Below are 20699 nucleotides of genomic sequence, written 5' to 3'. Positions count from 1 at the left end.
AGTGTATGGTACTGGAGGTTTTTTGTACCACGCGGTGTCAGATGAGTCAGACATAAGGATGGGACATTGAAATACAAACAGTGACATCTCAAACACTTAATGTTTTTAAAGAAAAACATTGAGTGTTCAATGAGTGTTTGATATGTGTTTTATTCAAGTTTTTTTTTATTTGAGTGAAAATGAATGTTTTCATATTATTGTTGTTTTAGTAACTATTAACAGGAAAGAGAAAAGGAAAATTTAGAAATCAATGTTTATTACGCACTTACTTTATCGTAATGAAATAACACAAAAAATAATTCGCCAACACACGTTACTTTCCAGGATATAGAAATAAAGTGCCACAAGGCTGTTCTTGAAGGGTCGAAGCCCAACCGCAATATTAACTTTAGTACTTTCCAAAATGTGGAAAAAAATATTTTGCAGAGTCAACACTCAACCGTGGTAAAATATACATTGCAGACTATTAACTTTAAACCTTTCTAGAGTATATACATCCGGCAATGGTATTTGGAGAGGGACCAGTTTTCACGAAAGAACCTTAAAATAATATATCAGTCACTTTTTGCTGGTTGGAAAAGCACAAAATCGTAAGGAAAACATCACCATTCCGATGTAAAAAGATCAATGCGTCGATGTTTTTCTGAACACCGCGTATCCTACGTGAAACAAGAATTCCAAACGTCGGTAAAACAGGGGCACACTGATATACGGAAGCATATACAACTCCTGAACGTGTCCAAGCAGCTGACGCGTTGCACAAGCAACAATTGTGCTTAAATGTCTCAATCTATGCTCATCGTATGGAATTAGAAAAGGCACTTTGAGGGGTGGAATGGGAATGCTGCAGCGAGTTCTGCATTAAGATGTGTAATAAAACAGACAAATACAGCGATTGTTTGAAGAAATCCATCTTTACATTTAAAGTGACATTTTCATGCAAGTGTGTGAAGTTATCACTCAAAACTGCATTGTATGGGGAAAATAACAATCTCATGTTCGTATTGCACATGAATGTGTCAGTCCCACGAGTCGGCGTGTGGGCACGTTTTATGCACAACCAAGTGTGCAGCCTTCTTTTAGTCTGGATAAGACACCGTACGTTCTGCTACATATCGCGATATGCTCCAACAGCACGCCGTGCCACAACTCACGTAGGATATCCCGCACGACTATCATCGACCAATCAGATGGTGGCTCCTCCACACTGATCATTGGCCAGTAAGGAGAATTTTCAGTCATACCTTTCTCATGACCATCAAACTTACCAGACCTAATGCCAATGGATTTGGTCACGTGATATAAAACGTCAATGTCAGAAAAATGTATCTTGAGTGAACTTCAACAGCACACGACGAGCATTCGAAACAATCGTAGCCAGGGTATTGGTGAACACGTAGGACTGTCGAATTTGGATGCGACATGCGTCGCAAAAGCTGCGGCAGATTTATGGGGGTTTAAACGAAACCCATATGATAAAATCTTCATACTGTCAAGTTTGTGTGTGTAGTTTTATGTACATAGCTCAAACTGCTATATGATTATAAATATTGGATGATACCCTGATGGACATGCTGTCAAAATAGATACGTATTGCTTTGTACAGTTGATATTATAGGATGTGTTATTGTACATTGGATACCAATGTCATGGCCCAAATTTTTCTAGAATTATAACACAGCAGGAATTCCCCTAATTGGCATAAAGATGAACAAAACTTAAATATCATAAATCTGCTCATACATGCGTATGTATATCTCTCTTATAATAATTGCCATATGTTGTTGGTTATATTTATATTGAATGAGTGAATACATTAACACAATTATATATATGCAGTGCAGTTACCCAAACTTTTATCTTTTTACAGGAAATAAACAATTGTGACCGAAAGACTGCAGAAGCCATGGTGAGAAAAAACAATAAGGTAATTGAGGGAAATATCAGTGTATATATTCAAATTGAGTGTCACAGACTATTAACATTGAAGTATTGGAAAATGACGGCAGGAAACTCCTTGACGGGAACACACTTCTTTTATTAAATCTTGACTTGTAACAATACAACGCGTGGCCTCTCTTCTTCACACCGCACTTCTCTTGACTCAGGATTCTGTGCTGCCGGCTCTCTGTGCCTCGTGTAGACTCCGCGCCTCGGCTACACTCCTCTCTCGCCTCGTGTAGACTCTGCGCCTCTGCTACACTCTCCTCTCTCGCCTCGTGTAGACTTTGCCTCTCTCTCGCTGGCTACACCGTATGCATACTCGGCTCGTGCAGACCGTTCTCTCTCGCTGGCTACACCGTATGCATACTCGGCTCGTGCAGACCGTTCTCTCTCGCTGGCTACACACTACACATTACTCAGCTCGTGTAGACCGTTCTATCTCGCTGGCTACACACTATACATTACTCAGCTCGTGTAGACCGTTCTATCTCGCTGGCTACACACTATACCTTACTCAGCTCGTGTAGACCTTTCTCTCTCGCTGGCTACACACTATACCTTACTCTCTTCTACTCTCCATTACTCTCCTCTCCGGGCTCTATCTCTACACCTTCGTCTTCATTCTTAGATGGTTCCACTTCTGCCCCTTGCTCCTCTGTGCATCACCTTATATACCCCTTCTTCCCGGGAGACGGAGCGGATGCGGACCTCAACGTCGGCACCGCTCCTCCGTTACCCAATCCCCACGCGCTATCCCCACGATCCGGTTCCGCTCAGCGCGTGTTTCCACTCTCCGACCAATCACACCGCGCTGCTACCCGATCACTCCCTCTGGGCGCGTCACCGGCACACAGCCAATCAGCAGCACTACCCCCACCCGCGCACTGACGCCTGCTCCTCCCCGTCAGCGCGCGTCACCACACACACACCCGTACATACGCGCTGGCACACGACATATACACCCAGCGCGTATCACCACTACATCACCCCCTCCCACATAGCTCGCAGCCGGCCCGGCTGCTAACAACAACCAACCACGACGATAAAACGACAACCAACAAAAAAAAAAACCCCATAACCCCCCGAGTGTGCCCCGTAACATAACACAACAACAACAACAACAAGAATAACTATGTACAGATTGACAATGAACGCGAAAAGTTAACAATAACACGATACGAGCAAATTCGAAACGAACGCGCCCCACGTCCCTGCGACTACACGCAGTGACGAGGCGCTCCAACTGCCCCGACTCCTCACGAGGCAGGTCATGCAAAGTAGCACGACCTGGCGCGAGTCCGTCTGGCTGGTCCATCGTATGGGGCGGGACACTGACGACCGTCCGGCGGTTCCGGCCGCTCCAGACGGCGCGGAACGGGCCTGAAAGGGCCGGCCCCGCCGCGGAGATCCGGCCGCCGGTGATCGGCAGCTGTCAGTTCCGAGACACCTGGGAGCAGATCAGGCGACAATACGTGTGGATCAGGCAGAGACATTTCCCCCTCTGGGTCGCCGGTCACGTCACACGCCCGGCCATCACGACACAAGGGGAGGCCATATGGAGGCGAGAACGGTTTCAGTCGGGAGGGGTGAACGTACCACCGGCGCTTTCCCCACTTTATCTGAACGCACTGGGGCCGTGCAACGCGCACGACCTCCACGGGTCCCCTCCACGGTCTCAACAATTTAGGCGACGTAGCCAAGGGTGCCTGAGGGCAATGCAGCCAGGCCCTGTCACCTGGTTTCCATTCGTGCATGGACACCTTCCGTGCCCGCAACCGTTCATTAGCAATTTGGCGAGCCCGCGAATTAAGCCGTGCGGCCTCCCTCGCCTCTGTCAGCTTATGAATATTAAACTTAATATGTTCTGCCAAATTAGAATTAGTTCGTGGAGCGGACAGGCCAAGTTGCGTTTCTATTGGCGGGTCAGCTTCCCGACCGTACATCAAATAGAATGGGGAAAACCCCGTAGCTGCATGGGGGGCCATTCTATACGCGGCAAGGACTCCCGGGACCTGCAGGTCCCAATCTACATGTGCCTCGCACACCTGCTGGCACAGCATGGAAGTCAAGGTTTTGTGGAGTCTCTCCACCATCCCGTCAGTCTGCGGGTGGTACGGGGAGGTACGCACCTTCTTGGTACCCAACAGATCGCACACCTCTTGCAACAATTTACTCGAAAAATTTTTACCTTGGTCGGTCAGCAGGCGTTCGGGAGCCCCCTTGTCCAGGACATAGCCCTGGACGAAGGCATCCGTCACAGCCGCTGCCGACTGGTTAGCGAGAGGCCACGCCATAGGCCATCGGGTAAAGTATTCGACCCCCACTAACAAATATTTATTCCCTCTCGGCGTGACTGGGAAGGGCCCCAAAATATCGAGTGCAACGAGCTCGTTGGTACGCGAGACCTGAATAGATTGCAGCGGTGGATTAGCTGCCACGGCCGGTGGTTTACGCCTGGCGCACTCAACGCACCCCTTCAGAATATGCACCACATCACTTCCCATTCCCGGCCAGTAATAGTCACGCTGAAGCAGGGCAAGCGTCTTGTTAACTCCCAAGTGCAAGAGGCGTTCGTGTGCCGCCAAGACAACCCTCCCCCTCACAGCGGAAGGCACCACGAGTGCGTTCCGCCGGGACAAACTGTCCCATTTCAATAAGACGCCCCGCTCAAGTACATAGGAGCCGGTACGCTCCTGGTCCCCCTCGGGACCCCCAACCTTGCGGCGCAATGCTAGCAGCGAGCTGTCCGCCATCTGGAGGCGGCCCCATTCGCTGAGCGACAGCGAGAGCAGCGAGTCCCGGCCCTGAGAGGCAGTGGAATCATCCCCACTCGGTGCGCCCGCTGTCGCAGCCAGTGCCCCCATCTCCCCCGCAAGCGTCGGTTTACAGCGCGCCGATCCCGACAAACACGCGCATTCATCACAAGGCAACAACCGCGACAAGCAATCGGCATTCGTGTGTCGCAACCCCTTACGGTACGTAGTCGTAAACTGATAGTCCTGGAGGACTTCCAACCAACGCGACAACTGGCCCGAGGGCTGGGCGACCCTCAATGAATACTGTAGCGCCGCGTGGTCCGTTCGGACTGTAAAGTGACGACCATACAGATATGGCCTAAACTGCTGCATAAAAAAAACAATGGCAAGCAGCTCGCGACGGGTGACACAGTAGCGCTGCTCCGCCGGAGACAACACCCTACTACCGTAGGCGACAACTCTTTCGACACCCCCAACGACTTGGGATAGCACCCCCCCAATGCCCGTGTTGCTAGCATCCGTGTCCAGCAAAAAGGGACTGGCAAAATCGGGATAACACAAGGGTGGGGCACCCACCAAGGCGTCCCGGAGGGAGCGAAACGCGGCCTCCTCCTCCGGTCCCCATTTGAACTTCACTCCCTTCGCCGTTAGAGCGTGCAAGGGTTTTGCAATAGTGGCGAAGTGCTCAACGAACCGCCGATAATAAGAAGCAAACCCGATGAAACTACGCACGTCGGAAACGGACGTAGGTGTCGGCCACGAACCGACACAATCCGTCTTCGCGGGATCGGTGGAGATCCCCGAAGAATCGACAATGTGACCCAAGTATCTAACGGACCTACGAAGGAGGTGACATTTGGCCGGTTTAAATTTCAACTTAGCCGATCGCATTCGCAAGAACACCCCTCTCAATCGCCGGAGGTGTTCCTCAAACGTTTTACTGAAAACAATGACATCGTCCATATAAATCAAGCATGTATCCCACTGCAAGCCCGACAAAACCAGCTCCATGAGTCGCTGAAACGTCGCTGGAGAGGAGTGAAGTCCCATGGGTAACCGGTTAAACTGGAACAGCCCCCCTGGAGTCCGAAATGCTGTCTTAGGTTTCGACTCTTCGTCGAGCGGCAACTGCCAAAACCCCGATAACAAATCAAGAGTCGAAAAATATCGCGCACCAGACAATGCATCGAGGGACTCATCCATCCTGGGGAGCGGATACGCGTCAGCCACAGAGATCTTATTCAGGCGACGGAAATCAACGCAGAATCGCAGGGACCCGTCCTGCTTCTTAACCAGCACAATAGGCGCTCCCCACGGGCTAGAGGAGGGTGAAATAATATCGGCTTCTAGCATATCGTTAACAGCCGACTGAACATGTTCCTTCTCCACGGGACTCAGTCGGAAGGGATTTAGCCTGACTGGCGCCGCATCGCCCGTTTCAATGTGATGGTGCAACAAATCCGTGCACCCAATGTCATACTTATGTTTACTGAATACATCAGAGAATTCAATGAGCAACTCGCGCAGCGCACCCAACTGCGCCGCCGACAAATCGTCCGAGGCGGCACATAACGAATGGACCCACTCAAGGTCTTCCCTTGGCTCAACGTTCCGCGCGGGGCTCGAGCCCACCTGCGCAACCAACCCATCATCCCCAGGAACCTGCGCCGCGTGAGCCAGCACGGTGCCCTGCGGGATGACAGCTGGTCGCGACCCCGCGTTCAAAACCATCACAAACGGATCCCTGTCAGCCCGCACCAAAGTGTGAGCCACCGATAAATCAAGACCCCCGACAGCCTTGTTAGAAGGACCCAAAAGCATACTCTGTCCCGAAGCCTCCCTCACCCATGGTTTTCGCAACCGGAGGGGAATCAACATCTGTGAACCCGGGGGCACTTGCACTGTCTGCGTCGCCACCGCTTGTATCGTAGCGCACGCCGTCCGAATGTCAGTAGGGCCCGTCAAAAATGAAATCCGGCGACCCGATGGCAGTTCAATGCATCGTTGATCGATAAGAATTTTAATGGGCATTTTAGCCAAAAAGTCAGTGCCCAAAAGACACGGAACTGCCAAAGAAGACGAAACGAAAACGGGTCCCGATAATTTGATATCTCCAATGCAAATGGACGCCCTAACCTGACCGATAATGCCCAACGATCCCCCATTAGCGGCGTAAAATGGCACATCCACTGGAAGCAGCGGACGACATTGGACTGGAAGAATATGAGGTCCGATATAATAGTTGCCGATGCCCCCGTGTCCACTAACACCCTAATCTCAACCCCATCAATAGATCCCGTAACAACGGACGAACCCGCCGAAGCAGCCACAATTCTATGCCCCAATTCCGCCCATTCAATGTCTCCCTGGTCCCGGCCGAACCCCCCTCGCCGAACCGAATCCCCGAACCTTAACCGGCCCTCCTCCGCCGCAACACGGCGTCCCATGTGTGCCGAATAAACAGGCCGAGCGTGTGAGGTGCCGCGACTTGCCGGGGATTGTAGAGATGACTTGGGCTCTCGGTCGTCGTCCAGCCGAGCTCCTATGGCGCGCTGCCGCGGAGCGCGGCACCCGGACGCCACGTGGCCCCGGAGGCCGCAGTTATAGCACGTGACGAGGGTCGGAGTAGATCTTGGTTGCTCCGACTTTCGGCCCGATCGCAGAGGCGACCGGGCCCCCGGCCTCCAGTCCCCTGGTCGTCCCGTGGCGAACGCCTCCTCTCGTGGGCTGACGACTTGGGGTTCGGCGACCACCAACCCCGGGGCTGCGACGACAGCAGCGTTGCAACCAACGCCTTGCTTCCGTTGTAGGGCCTCGTGCGCTTGAATACTCGTGGCGACTCTCAAAGAAGAAATATCAATGTCGTCAGCTGTGTTGATAGGGACCCCCAGGTCCTGCGCCAACTTGAGCAGCTGCTCCAAAACCATCGCGTCTTGGCCCTCCTCGTCCATCCGAGGGAACGCAGCATCAGCAAGAGCCAGCAACGCCGTGCGATAGGCCAGCGCGGTCTCCGTGGCCGCTTTCCGTCTTGCGTAGAACTGATGGCGGCATGTAGAGGGAGGCCCGTAGACCCTGGCCAACAAACCCAGCGCATCCTTCAGCGTGGAGCGGTCCGACTTCCGTGCAGCCCTGAAGGCCGCGAGCGCATCGTCGTCCAGCATGGCGGGCAATGCCCGCAGCGCCGTAGCATCGGACCACGCTGACATCTCTTGATGCGCCAAAAACCTTCGCTGAAATTGGCCCCAGTCTCCGCCTTCCGCCTTGAAGGCTGACAACGTGGGCAGGCGCTGCTGAAAAATGAAGTCATCCGCCTCGTGGTTCCTCTCCGCCTGTCCGTCGGTGTCTAAGATGGCGGCTCCAGCAGCAGACGTAAGATGGCGGACCCCCTCGCGCGCTGATGACGTCGATGCGCGCGCTTGGGAACCCACCACCACGTGGCGCTCGCCGTTCCCGCCAAAAGTAGGCCCAGGCGCAATGGCGGGAATCCCCCATTCGTTTTGGCGGGAATCTGCGGGGCGACCTTGTAAAATGTCCCCCACCGTCCCCGCTCCTCCCGACGAGCTGATCTCCGCCAAGATGGACGCGGCGGCGAGCAGCAGCTCCGCCAGTCGGGAGTGCGCCTCACGAAGCCCGGCGTCTGTCCCCGGTCGCTCGGCCGGCGCCGTCGACGGACCCTGCAGCGTGGGCAAGTCCTCTTCCTCACCCCCCGCCACCAGCGGCTCCGAGTCGTCCAGGTCTTCCTCGCGGTCAATCCCGTGGGTCCTACGGGTCTTCCTCGTCTCCATACTTGGAAGCCCGTTTCACTTCTGACGCCAGATGAAGTATTGGAAAATGACGGCAGGAAACTCCTTGACGGGAACACACTTCTTTTATTAAATCTTGACTTGTAACAATACAACGCGTGGCCTCTCTTCTTCACACCGCACTTCTCTTGACTCAGGATTCTGTGCTGCCGGCTCTCTGTGCCTCGTGTAGACTCCGCGCCTCGGCTACACTCCTCTCTCGCCTCGTGTAGACTCTGCGCCTCTGCTACACTCTCCTCTCTCGCCTCGTGTAGACTTTGCCTCTCTCTCGCTGGCTACACCGTATGCATACTCGGCTCGTGCAGACCGTTCTCTCTCGCTGGCTACACCGTATGCATACTCGGCTCGTGCAGACCGTTCTCTCTCGCTGGCTACACACTACACATTACTCAGCTCGTGTAGACCGTTCTATCTCGCTGGCTACACACTATACATTACTCAGCTCGTGTAGACCGTTCTATCTCGCTGGCTACACACTATACCTTACTCAGCTCGTGTAGACCTTTCTCTCTCGCTGGCTACACACTATACCTTACTCTCTTCTACTCTCCATTACTCTCCTCTCCGGGCTCTATCTCTACACCTTCGTCTTCATTCTTAGATGGTTCCACTTCTGCCCCTTGCTCCTCTGTGCATCACCTTATATACCCCTTCTTCCCGGGAGACGGAGCGGATGCGGACCTCAACGTCGGCACCGCTCCTCCGTTACCCAATCCCCACGCGCTATCCCCACGATCCGGTTCCGCTCAGCGCGTGTTTCCACTCTCCGACCAATCACACCGCGCTGCTACCCGATCACTCCCTCTGGGCGCGTCACCGGCACACAGCCAATCAGCAGCACTACCCCCACCCGCGCACTGACGCCTGCTCCTCCCCGTCAGCGCGCGTCACCACACACACACCCGTACATACGCGCTGGCACACGACATATACACCCAGCGCGTATCACCACTACAACATGACTAAAATATTGGTAAACGTGCAACGCAAATACTTATTCGTAAGATGGTGACATGGCTCAGAGATCAGACAACTGAGCCAGCACCACTGAGATTCTGGGTTTGAATCTGGCTTTTTTGTCACCCATGATCTGGATTTCTGTCACCCATGATCTGACTTTCTGTCACCCATGATTAAGCTGGTCCTTTTTTTAAGGGTATTGCTTGGACGGTCTCAACACGATCTCACACTTAATTTAGCGAAATTGCAGCTATGAAATAAAATATATTTCTCATTATTTATTAACATGTGGCAATCTCGGAGTAGAATGTGTGAGGAAATGCTCCCCCTACTGTTCGGAGGATTAAAGGGCCCCTAAATGTGTATATTTTTTTGGAAGAAGTCGTTTGGAAAAAAACCTCTTCCACAGCCATTCTGTGACACGTGGTGCAGTGCTCTGCTCTGGGAGACTCCTGAATCATTTTTTTTTATATTCATGGCAGGTAGAAAAATTGGAAGCAAACTCGGGAAAATAGCACGGTTGTAATGTAATATGGATTTGGGTGAGACACACACCAACGCATGTGTTACAGCGTCAAGTAGGTTGCTGAACGATCTGTGTGCAGTTTCTGTATCCTTCTTGTAGTTTTATCACACACACAAAATATATATTTAAAATAATTTGGAAAAACATACCAAACAGGAAGTTGAGTAGTGAAACCACAATACGGCTCTTTTTTATTTAAATAGATTAGTTATTATTATTTATTAACCCTTACAAATATCTATCTCAAGCAAGAGTGGTGCTCATCTCTATTAGAGGTCCTGAGGCAGCCGTTACAATATCACATTCATATGGCAGGGGCCAGCCTCTTCAAAGGACAAGCACTCGCTGTATTTATTATTTAACAAACAAAAAAGGTAAAGGTGCAGCCCTGCATTTGCTCACTCTCACCACGACTGGGGGCAGGGCCTCCAATAGAGGGAGCTCTCGAACCCCCCCCCCCCGCCCCCCTTGAGGGTATTTATTTAGATTCCTACTCTTCCACACCGACCAGATGTCTTGAAAGGGGTGGGGGTACCCACACTTTACCCCATCACATGCGACCTACTGATCAACTAATCCCCAAAGTATAAATGCGCCCATTTATACTTTGGGGTAGACACAGGCAGGGAGATTCAAGAAACTGGCCCAATGTTTCAACTGCCGTGCCAGGAGCTTGAACCAGCAACCTCCAGTTTACAAGCCATTACACCATGAACTGCTCTTTGTGTTTAGATTGTTGTTCTTACTCACACTTTCGATAAGCATTTGGCCATATACGGTGCAAAAGAGGTTCAACATAAGTACATATATTATCCCGAATAGACAAACCTGGACATACTTAATTATGTTAATTATGTACAGCTATGCAGCTGTTTCAAGTTTCAACTCATGGGGCTTAACAACAAACAGAACATACTGCTAAAGACGATGCCGTTCAAATACATGATATATTAAGACCCGCTGTGGATTAACAACAACTTCTTTTCCAATTGAATCATCCAGGATGGGGCGTTCATGGTGAGGACAAGTTCCAAGGACAAAACAAACCAGCCGTACACGCTCGTCATTTACTACGAAGAGAAAATATTCAACATTCCCATTCGATACTTGGAAAAGTATAATAAATATGCATTGGGTACAGAAAAGGCCAAAGAAGAGGTAATGTCTTTATATCTTTATTTGACTGCTGATTGCACTTTTTTTCATATAAATATCCTTTTAAAATATATATATAGTACTGTGCTCTATCTACAAGTAGAGGCAATGGAATTTAATCATTTTGGAGGAGGCAGGCACAGTGTGACAGCAGGAGCGGGAGAGAGGGGAGCAAAGATTACAAGTGTAGTGACGTGCTATACCACTACACAAGGCCTGGCTATGGAGAGGTCCCTACACGTGAGCCGTCTCCAAACTGACTGACCTGGAGACAACGGAGAGACACAGACACGCAAAGAGGAGACAGACACAGACAGTGACATGGAGAGAGCCAGACACAGAGATACATGAAGAGTGACACGGACAGATTGACAGTCAGAGAGACAATAGGAAAACACGAAATAGATGGCATTGTGCGCTGATATTAACTATTGTTCTGTATTAACTTAATGTAGGAGAGCAGTGCCCAAGCAAAAATACTTTGGGTGGGAGAGAGGGGGTGTTACATTTTTTGTGTTAAGTTGTATGTATGTTCAACTTATTTTGTACCGTACATAGCCAGCCATGCTAATCGGAGGTGCGGGGGAAGGACAACAGATCTCTACTGGTTTTGACTATACTACGTTCACATTTGTCATCACAATAATACCGGGACACGGTAATAACGCTCTTCGTGTCAGGTACCAAAGAGGGCCTACAAAGCAATGAACTGAGCCACAAAGCTTTCTGCCCCTGTCCACATGTTGAGGAGGGAGGCAAGGGGCAGCTGCCACGCTGCTGCCTCTTAACATTGATCTCTTTTTGAAAGCATGGGATTTGACGAGTGCTAATTGTTCGCACAAACGTGTTTATTTTTGTTTTCAATATGTTAGAAATTTGACAGCATTCTGGATATCATTGAACATTACAAGAAACTGCCACTGCTTCTCATCGGGGGACAGCATGGCATCAAGAAGTCAACACTTCTAATTCATCAGGTCAGGATCTGAAGATTATCCAGGATGCTGAGAATGTGCTTGCCACACCTTCATTATCGACTGGCCTTATGACCAAATGCATCTTATTCGATAAATAAGGACACCACCTGCCTCGCCCAAGCTATGCAAGTTCGTTTACATGCATCACGGAAGGCCAAGTCGAACACCAATTGCAATGAAACGAATGCAAGTCTCGGTCAGATGCAATGAATTTATCATGCATATACTTACCGCACTATTGATATTAAGCATCTGACCAATTTCAATCTCTTACATACTTTTTTGCTCACACCGAGGTTTAAAAGTCTTTGCTTTGGGATTAACCTCTATAAGAGATATATTGTGCATTACTACCAATAATTTGTACCATTGCACTGTATAGCGTTGTATGTATAGCTCGATAATTAATGTTTCGTGCGAGTAGTTGGCATCATTCTGTCTCCAGCAGACTTATTCAAGAGCAAAATGTATTAAGTTGCTCAATCTGTGTACAGAGCATGTGTGCATAGACGATATATATGAGTTACAGGATGGCAATGGACATCAAATATATTTAGCTATTTTCTTCGAACATTTATACTACGGAGTGGACAGCCAGGGAGATTTTGTGGTAATGTGAGTTTAAAAGAGTAATGTTTACGACTAAAACATCACAGTACATTCTGTAGTACATTTGGCTTAAGAGCAAATTCCCACAATGTCAGAGAAGTGAATGTGTACCTCTGAGAAAACAGGGTTTTGCACCCTCAGGCTGATAAAAAGAAAATAAGTATAATGAAATAAATCATAAGCATATTTGTTCTGACATACATTGTCTAATGAATAATTATCTTGCACATAAGCAGTGGTTTAAACCTCGGCATAGATTGCTGCAGTTGTGCTGTACAGCTCTCCAATGTCTTTTGGATATATGATAAGAAATTCCGCTTGATATCCAATGCCTCGCTCATCCACGTGCTCGGAGCTTTTTCAGAAACGTAAGCGGCTTCGTTCAGTTCTTGAAGGAGCTCCCAGTAGGCGGAATGAAACATCATGCATCACTCCGAAACGACACGCGGTACACGACCCCCCAAAAACACATCGGAGAGTGATTCATTTCCTGCGGGGGCCCGAATGCCCGACTGTCTGCTATGAAAGAGCAACAACGTCTTGCTGCTGTGCGGTGGATTCAATTTCCAATATCTGTAAATGACGAGAAAACCCATCACAACGGAATACATTGGATGTTAAAGAGCATATATACACGAGGCTGTGACATTTGCAAGAGTCGTGGTGTTACCGCATACATCCCAACATTTTTGTCCAAACTAATCCACACCGCGTGTTTGCACGACATTGAATCGAATACAAATTATGCCAAGTGTGGTTTGATTTTGTGACCTTTCACCAGTCAATGAAAGTAAACGTAAATGTCTAAACTTGCATGCATAACAATGAGAAACAGGTTGTTTTCCTTTTGCATAACAAATATCACGTGACATGTTAAGTAAAGCGCTCTATTGACAAATTAGCACTAAGTGATAACGCTTTGTTTTTGTCAACTGACACGTTGTATTCTGGGCAGCCCACATTAATCGCTTAACAAAAAATAAAATACCATGTTACCGGTAACTCGCATTGACCAAACATCTTAATGCTGAAATATGACCTGCAAACCACTCAGATGGGATCACGTACAGCAGCAGCAAGATCGGCACTATTCGAACACTTGGCAGGACCCTCCTGAAAAGAGTCTTGAGACTCAGTGAGGCTTTTCTGGGATATCCAACATAATAATTTCCAGATCTGCTAACGTCACTTGTACTTGTCAGTGGTTTCAAAACAACCGTTACTACTCCGATATGATGCATTACTGCATGGATAACAAGAGATACGAAGGAATTGTCATTTAAGAAATATTAAAATGAACAGTAATTACAATGAGTCAGCAGCCTCATGCCTAAAACTGAGGTGCAAAACGATCTTTGATGCTATTCTTTGGGTCTTTCGGTAAAGTCACGTAGAACATTTTTTTTTTTACAAAAACTACTGCTTTGTTCTTCGATTAAACGTTATTTAGAATGTATATTATGTTGTATTGTTCGCTTTATTTTTACAATTTATGTCTAACATATACCCTTAACAGGAGGCTTTTACATAATAGCTTTGCGATGTCAACGCAAATGGTTTAAGATTATTGAGGTATAAGCAAGGTATAACAGTACATTTATCATGAATAAGGCCATGTGTTTTAACATTCAGCTGTTGAACAATTAAAAATGAAATACAAAACATTGTGATGCAATTATGTTTATCAATATTTATGCACGTAGCTTACATGGAAATGTATCTTTTTAGATGTTTATTTTACACGTTTGTTTAATTAGCGTCAACACTTTTTTTTGTAACTATTCGACAGTAATTGAAATCCCCATTGTGCACTTCTGAAATGTCTCAGGTGCCTGAATGATCTATGGTCCGTTCAGGGGCTAAACCATTCATTAGGGAAACTCAATTTCCGGTTGGCATGAACAACCTTACTCAAATTGAATGTCCCGCATATTTCTCAAATACAGTCACCATACATGCGGGTGTAGGTAACAGTTGTGAAGAAATCCAGTTTGTGTGTGGCTTATTAATCATTCCGCTTTGACGTCTGGTACAAGCTATGTAATAGAATAATATGTGCGCAGTCACCGTGTACAGAAGTGTAAACCTACATGACTGGAACGTTCTATGGGTTCGCATACTCTTAATGCTGAGATCAAGAGAACGAATGTGCTCCATGTTAAAATGAGTTACCTAAGGCATGATATAAATACGTTTATTTAATAAATTGCCTAAATAAGAAAAACATAGATCAAATACCATGCCATAGTTAGCACATTCTATTTAGCACGGTTTGTACTTAAAGTCTTCATATAATGTGGATTTGAAATGAGCCTAAGAATGGTTAATTTCTACATTAAAAACGACGTTTGTTGTCCTTCCCCCGCACCTCAGATCAGCACGGTTGAATACGTACTGTGCGAAATAAGTTGAACATACATAAATGAAACATAGAGTTGCACTAGAAGCAGCATTACAATTGTGGGATTTTAATTTGAAAAATAAACTGACCTGGACGAATGTTTATCAGCCCCTGTTTATTTCAAACAAAACCGAAACTCTATTGTTGCCTTGCTCTTTAATATGCACCACAATTAGCACTCCGGAGTAGGAATGTGGCCTCTTTTTAAATTATAAAAGGGCTTCACCAATGACCTCCGATTAATAAATATTCAAATATCAAACCATTACCTTTTTTCAAAAAGTATGCCCATTGAAACGCGAATGATTTTGCTGAAGAAAGAAAAATATCTTCAACATTGTGACTCCATTGGCTCTAACGTGCGTCCGTAGTTAGAGGGAGGAAGGAACGCTGGCAGATTCACTCGTTAATTCACATGGTAATTGGACACCAAGGGGTCAAAAGTAAAACTTGTAAACAAAACCAGCGTGTCCTGTTCTCCCTACTCGACAGCTGCAATGCCTCCCAACTTGCCGGGGCAAGTGCAATTGGAACGATGCATTGTTATAAAACTGCACTGGATTTTTTTTTCTATGGAATATGCAAATAATAGGGAAGCGGAGTGGTTCACACACTGCGCTAAATTAACCTGGCCACCTGAGGTCAATTCTTGGAACCTGAGTCAGATGGTGCCTGATAAGATGGAACCAGCGCAAACCGCCTCAATCTGACACCAGCTTGGAGTGTATTGGGTCAAGGAAGCTCCAACGACTGAACAGCGTGGAGAGAGAGAGGCCCTCATCCAGCAGTGGATTAACAAAGGGCTGTGAATGCACGATACAAATAACGCATATTCTTTAAACTCGTTCTTACATGTACGCATACGAACGTGTATGTTGAACCAGTCAATAAAAAATGCTGACCTTTGTCCAGACTCAAATGTGATATTCTGTGCCAGTTTAAATATAGTTCCGTGGGAAACACATTTACTTTGCAGTGTTTAAGCCTCAAAAGTCGGGTTTAAGATGTGAATTTTCTAACCAATTGTGTTCTGCTGTATAAAATCAAGCATTCAGCCGATGAAACTGAACGTGGAGTAGGGGCGGTTTCTTCATTAGGGCGATTGGGCGACGCACCACCAATGTCATTCAACCACAGAGTCACGCTAGCCGTCACTGTGCCTCTGGATATAGTCCAATCAGCGTCATGTCACGTTCTGTGGAGTACCGCCTCTTTTTGGGCGATTTCCCTCCAGCTGAGAATCGCCCCGAGTGGTCCCATAGACTTACATTCAAAGATGTTTTTTTTCGAACGGGGGCGCTGCAATGCATTCTCTATGGCTTCCGGGAGGGCTCGCCCTAACGTGCTTACGTCATCATACGTGCTTACGTCATCATACGTAAGCACGTTTCATCCAACAATATAATTTGTCGCCACCTAGTGGAATCTTTAATAAAATAAACTTGAGTGGTTTGTTTTAATAGTGAGTATAGAAACAAACAAGATGTATTGTAAGAGTCACTTTATTTTTCATTAATATTAAAGAAGTGAAGTTGCCTTTACATGCTTAAGCTGTTAATTTATCCATTGCATGGGTGGACCTTATCCTTATCAATCATCCAGACATTTGCCCCCCCTGAGAGATTTTGCAGGAGCCGCCACTGACGTGGAGTATGAAACAATATTGATGACAGCAAAGTTAGATCTCTAAATTAGGGTACTTGGCTTCAGCACATAATGCATGCGTGATTGGATAGGTGAGTGCTTAATGCAGTGTAATAATCAAGCGTCATTGTTGCTATATACGTTACACACAGGAAATGCGTAATATTTTTGCAAGAGCGCATCGCTCTTTGCAGGTTATGGTTGTGCATGATAATTTCAAACACGAGAAAGAATGGTGATACCGTTTGCTTGCACTGCACGGATGCTGCTGAAATTATGCAATCCCAGAAGGTCTTGAGGCCGATGGGTTTTGTAAAACAAACAAAAAACCCCTAGCTTTTTTTGTCGAGAAACAGATATTTGATGGAGACAGTGTCATGCTTGTTTATCTATTTTGTTTCGCGTGGGAGAAGTTCCTCCAGTCGGGAGACCTTTTCACAAGCTCTACCTCCGGGGGAGGGGGGCTTAATTTTACACCTCGTGTGGACATAACCTTTTCGAATTCCCGTGAAGTCGACTTAACTGGTGTTGTCACATTGAAGTCGAGAAATCCGCATGCTTGTGGAAAAAGGGCGCGATGTGTTCAGCATCCGACTCACCCATAACTCAGCAGCTCTGTTCCTACCATCTCTCCTGCCATAAACTTACGCAAAGGCTTCACGTGGATAATGACCATGTCGCCATATGCTTAATTAATACCGCTTGAGACTGATAGTCAATTGCAGTGTAAAACGGGTTGGCAGTGTCTGTGTGCTCTGTCGTGCTTTATGGAGAGGCGTTTGTCACCGTCAATGACTCCTTCAATATGGATACTGCCATTGCGCCGAAAAAAAATATTCGATTGTTTGTTTCGCAATTGTTACAGCCCTATGCATAAATACAACACTGAGCATGGTGGTACAGATGTTTTGTGACACCCCCCTCCTCCAATTTAATTCTGTAAAACTTACTATTTTTAAGTGTTATTTTTCAAAAAGAAATTAATGTAAAGAAAAAAAATTAGTTGTGGGTAACAAGACATATGGACCCCCTAAATATCTCGGCAGGTATACAAGAGGTCGTGGGTTCGATCCTAACCCTGGCGCCTGTATATTTGAAGTTGACATTTTCTCTTCCCGTGGTCGTGGATTTTCTCAGGGTCCTCCGGTTTTCTTCCCTCCACATTTAGAGACACGCGTTTAGTGTATTTGGCTGCTATACATTTCCACATAAGCCACTTCGTTGAGCTATCATGTGGCCAGTTCGCTCCTGATAAAAGTTATATAGCTGAGTGGGCCTTACCTGCTAAAATAAAACGTTTCTAGTAGTTGACGTTTAGCATTTACTTATACTGGTAGGAACCACAGGGGATTATTGTGTCCGTCCGTCCGTCGTGAATCCAAAAATGGGAGGGGTATGGGGTGGAGAGGGGAGGGTGGGGCTGGGTGGGGATTGGATGGTGGGGAGGGGCTGGGTGGGGAGAGTGGGGCTGGGTGGGGGGTGGGGCTGGGTGGGGGGTGGGGCTGGGTGGGGGGTGGGGCTGGGTGGGGAGGGGCTGGTCACCCCGTGGTGCCCTTATAAAACTCAACATTTAACCTACTCACGCCGGCTTCTGCCCGCCCTCACAGTCGGGCATATTTGCGGAATACACCACGCCGCTGTTGACCCTGGCCATTGACCGAACAACCCAACGCTCCTACCAGCTCCCTCCCCGCAGGAATGTGTTCGCCAGCACACCACTCTTCCTTCACTGTTTGTTTACGCGTCGTCTGTTGTGTGGAATGTGGCTCAGGATAGGGAGTAGGGAAACACCGTCCAGATTAACTAGCTGCGATTCCTCATTTAGAACGCCTCGTATTTTTGATGTGGAGGTGACCAATATCCTGGATTCTATTATCCACGGGGTTAACCGCAATTTTACTCCACAGGATGAATTTCCCGCGCGATTCCTAACTGCGAAAAATCGTGAATAAAAAGCAAATGCCACAAAAATCACAAGTAGCAGATAATTGGGGCACGGATAACATCGGTTTTTTCATGGACCCTGCATATCTCATGGACAATTTGGAAGTCATGATTATATTGCGTTGAGATGTCACCCTCACTCCTGAGACCACGCAAATCTTTGTTTAGCATTGTAAAGCAGTGGAAAAAAGACATGCAATACGGGTATTGATTTGACATTGTGCTTTTAATAATGCCCTTTGAGGTTATAATCCAACAGATGCAGTGACAGGATGATGCACAACAAGTTACAACCCCATGTCATTTTAAAATCATTTTAAAAATACAACTATGGCACAATGTTTCCAAATAGACGATGCAAAAGTGTGGGAATGTCAAAATCAGTAAACGGGGAAAGGAAGCAACAGGTTTAAAAAAAACACCAATTATAATTAGGATAAAGCCCCAGGCATTCAAAAGCCACTTGGCTTAAGCAACTGTTGTAGATATTCATACTAATCGAAAAAGCAAAGGTTTCTACATCACCCGTGCTATAAATAAGTTAAAATAAACATGTGCTGCATCATTTTGGTGGAACTAGAGCACCATAAACTTGAACCCATAGTGTCAAGTTACGTACAAAAACAATTGGCTTAAGAGACAGATGACCTTAGAATTGCCAGAGAAAGTTTTAAAAAATATATATTTAAGATACAATATTGATTATTGGGAAATGTACATGTCCTTAAAAACAAAGTCCCCATTAGAACATACAACTCACTGATAAGGCACCTTGTTATATTTTAATTAAAATGTGACTTCAGCAGCGTACCAATTGTCATTGTGTAATTTAAAATTACTTGGAAAATATATTGTGGAAGGCAGAGTTATATACACTTTTGTTAACAGCAAATGCAAAGATGTTATACCGTTGCCTGTATACAGTAAAATGCCTCGGTTGCCTATTTTTGACATAAGGACACTTTTATAGGTGCTATGGAAGGTCACCCCTACTAACAAAAGCCACGGTTTGCAGTAGCCACTTCCGATACAGCATGTACATTGCATTGAGTTTCCATATTGCATAACCCACCCTATTACGCCAGTCATCTATAGCCACCAACATTAGTGAACACCATTGAAAATGTTACAATGGTCCAATCCGTTTTAACTGGAGTATGACCAAATGGTGTTTGGCCTAATTTTTTTAAACATGATTATTTATTGCTGTACAGATTCAGTCCGACAAAGTTACCAGTGACATGTTTAAATTCTCTTCTAGTTTGGCACAAAACACACAATTACCACTGACTGGGGAGAGAACTTCAAAGCAATGCCAGCCATTTAAATTAAAACAGGTTACAGAGGATTATTATTTTTGCAAAAGGGTTCCTTCATTCAAATTTTCATTTACAATATATATTTTTTAAAACATCAAAAAAATATTCCTAAAAAACATTTTTTTTTATAATTCATTTTCCAAATATCCAATCAGACAGCAGTGATTGTTGCTCCATAATTCTTCGCACAAAAGACCGCAAACTCATGACAATTTGCACACCTTGCGTGTCAAATAATTGGGAACATGTTATATACTTGTAGTGGAAAGAAATGTAGATGTAGTGAACAGGTTACCTAAAATGCAGACCAATTTCTGCAGGCACAGTTAAGAAACAAAATGAACCAATAATGTACCACAGCCATCAGATATTAAAAATAGACAGAATCTGTTTGGAAAAGTATTACTTTCAAATAGAAATTAATGAGGATATGTTCTAATCTAGGTCCAAACATAATACAGTATGTAAAATATGGTCTATAAAAAGAGAACGTTGAACTTGAGCGTCTAAAATGTATCTAATTTCAAAAAAAAAAAATCTAATTTGCATATAATACAGTGATCCAACAGAAACAAAATGGAATTGGTAGTAATGTAATACATGGATACATTGAATGGCAAAATAATGTCACCACCATTAGCAGTGATATAGACGCCAACAA

The 20699-nt window shown here is 46.4% G+C and overlaps 1 protein-coding gene across 4 annotated transcripts in view; it reads left to right on the top strand.

Annotated features, from left to right (window-relative positions):
- Positions 1–16037, top strand: part of LOC144717677 (uncharacterized) — a 54792-nt gene extending 38755 nt beyond the window's left edge. For 3 of the 4 annotated variants that reach the window (XM_078593224.1, XM_078593221.1, XM_078593220.1), the window contains exons 18-20: positions 1871–1927; positions 10992–11147; positions 12017–16037. In XM_078593224.1, coding sequence (XP_078449350.1) covers positions 1871–1927; positions 10992–11147; positions 12017–12133 — 330 coding nt within the window. In that variant the 3' untranslated portion in view covers positions 12134–16037. The remainder of the gene's footprint in view (positions 1–1870; positions 1928–10991; positions 11148–12016) is intronic. The other variant, XM_078593222.1, reaches the window with a different exon arrangement.
- The last annotated feature ends 4662 nt before the right edge of the window (positions 16038–20699 follow it).

Source organism: Lampetra planeri, chromosome 4 (genome assembly GCF_965212315.1).
Source record: "Lampetra planeri chromosome 4, kcLamPlan1.2.h2, whole genome shotgun sequence".
Lineage (NCBI taxonomy): Eukaryota > Metazoa > Chordata > Hyperoartia > Petromyzontiformes > Petromyzontidae > Lampetra > Lampetra planeri.
Note: the sequence above shows the minus strand (reverse complement) of the source record. Positions and strands in the feature narration are given on the sequence as shown.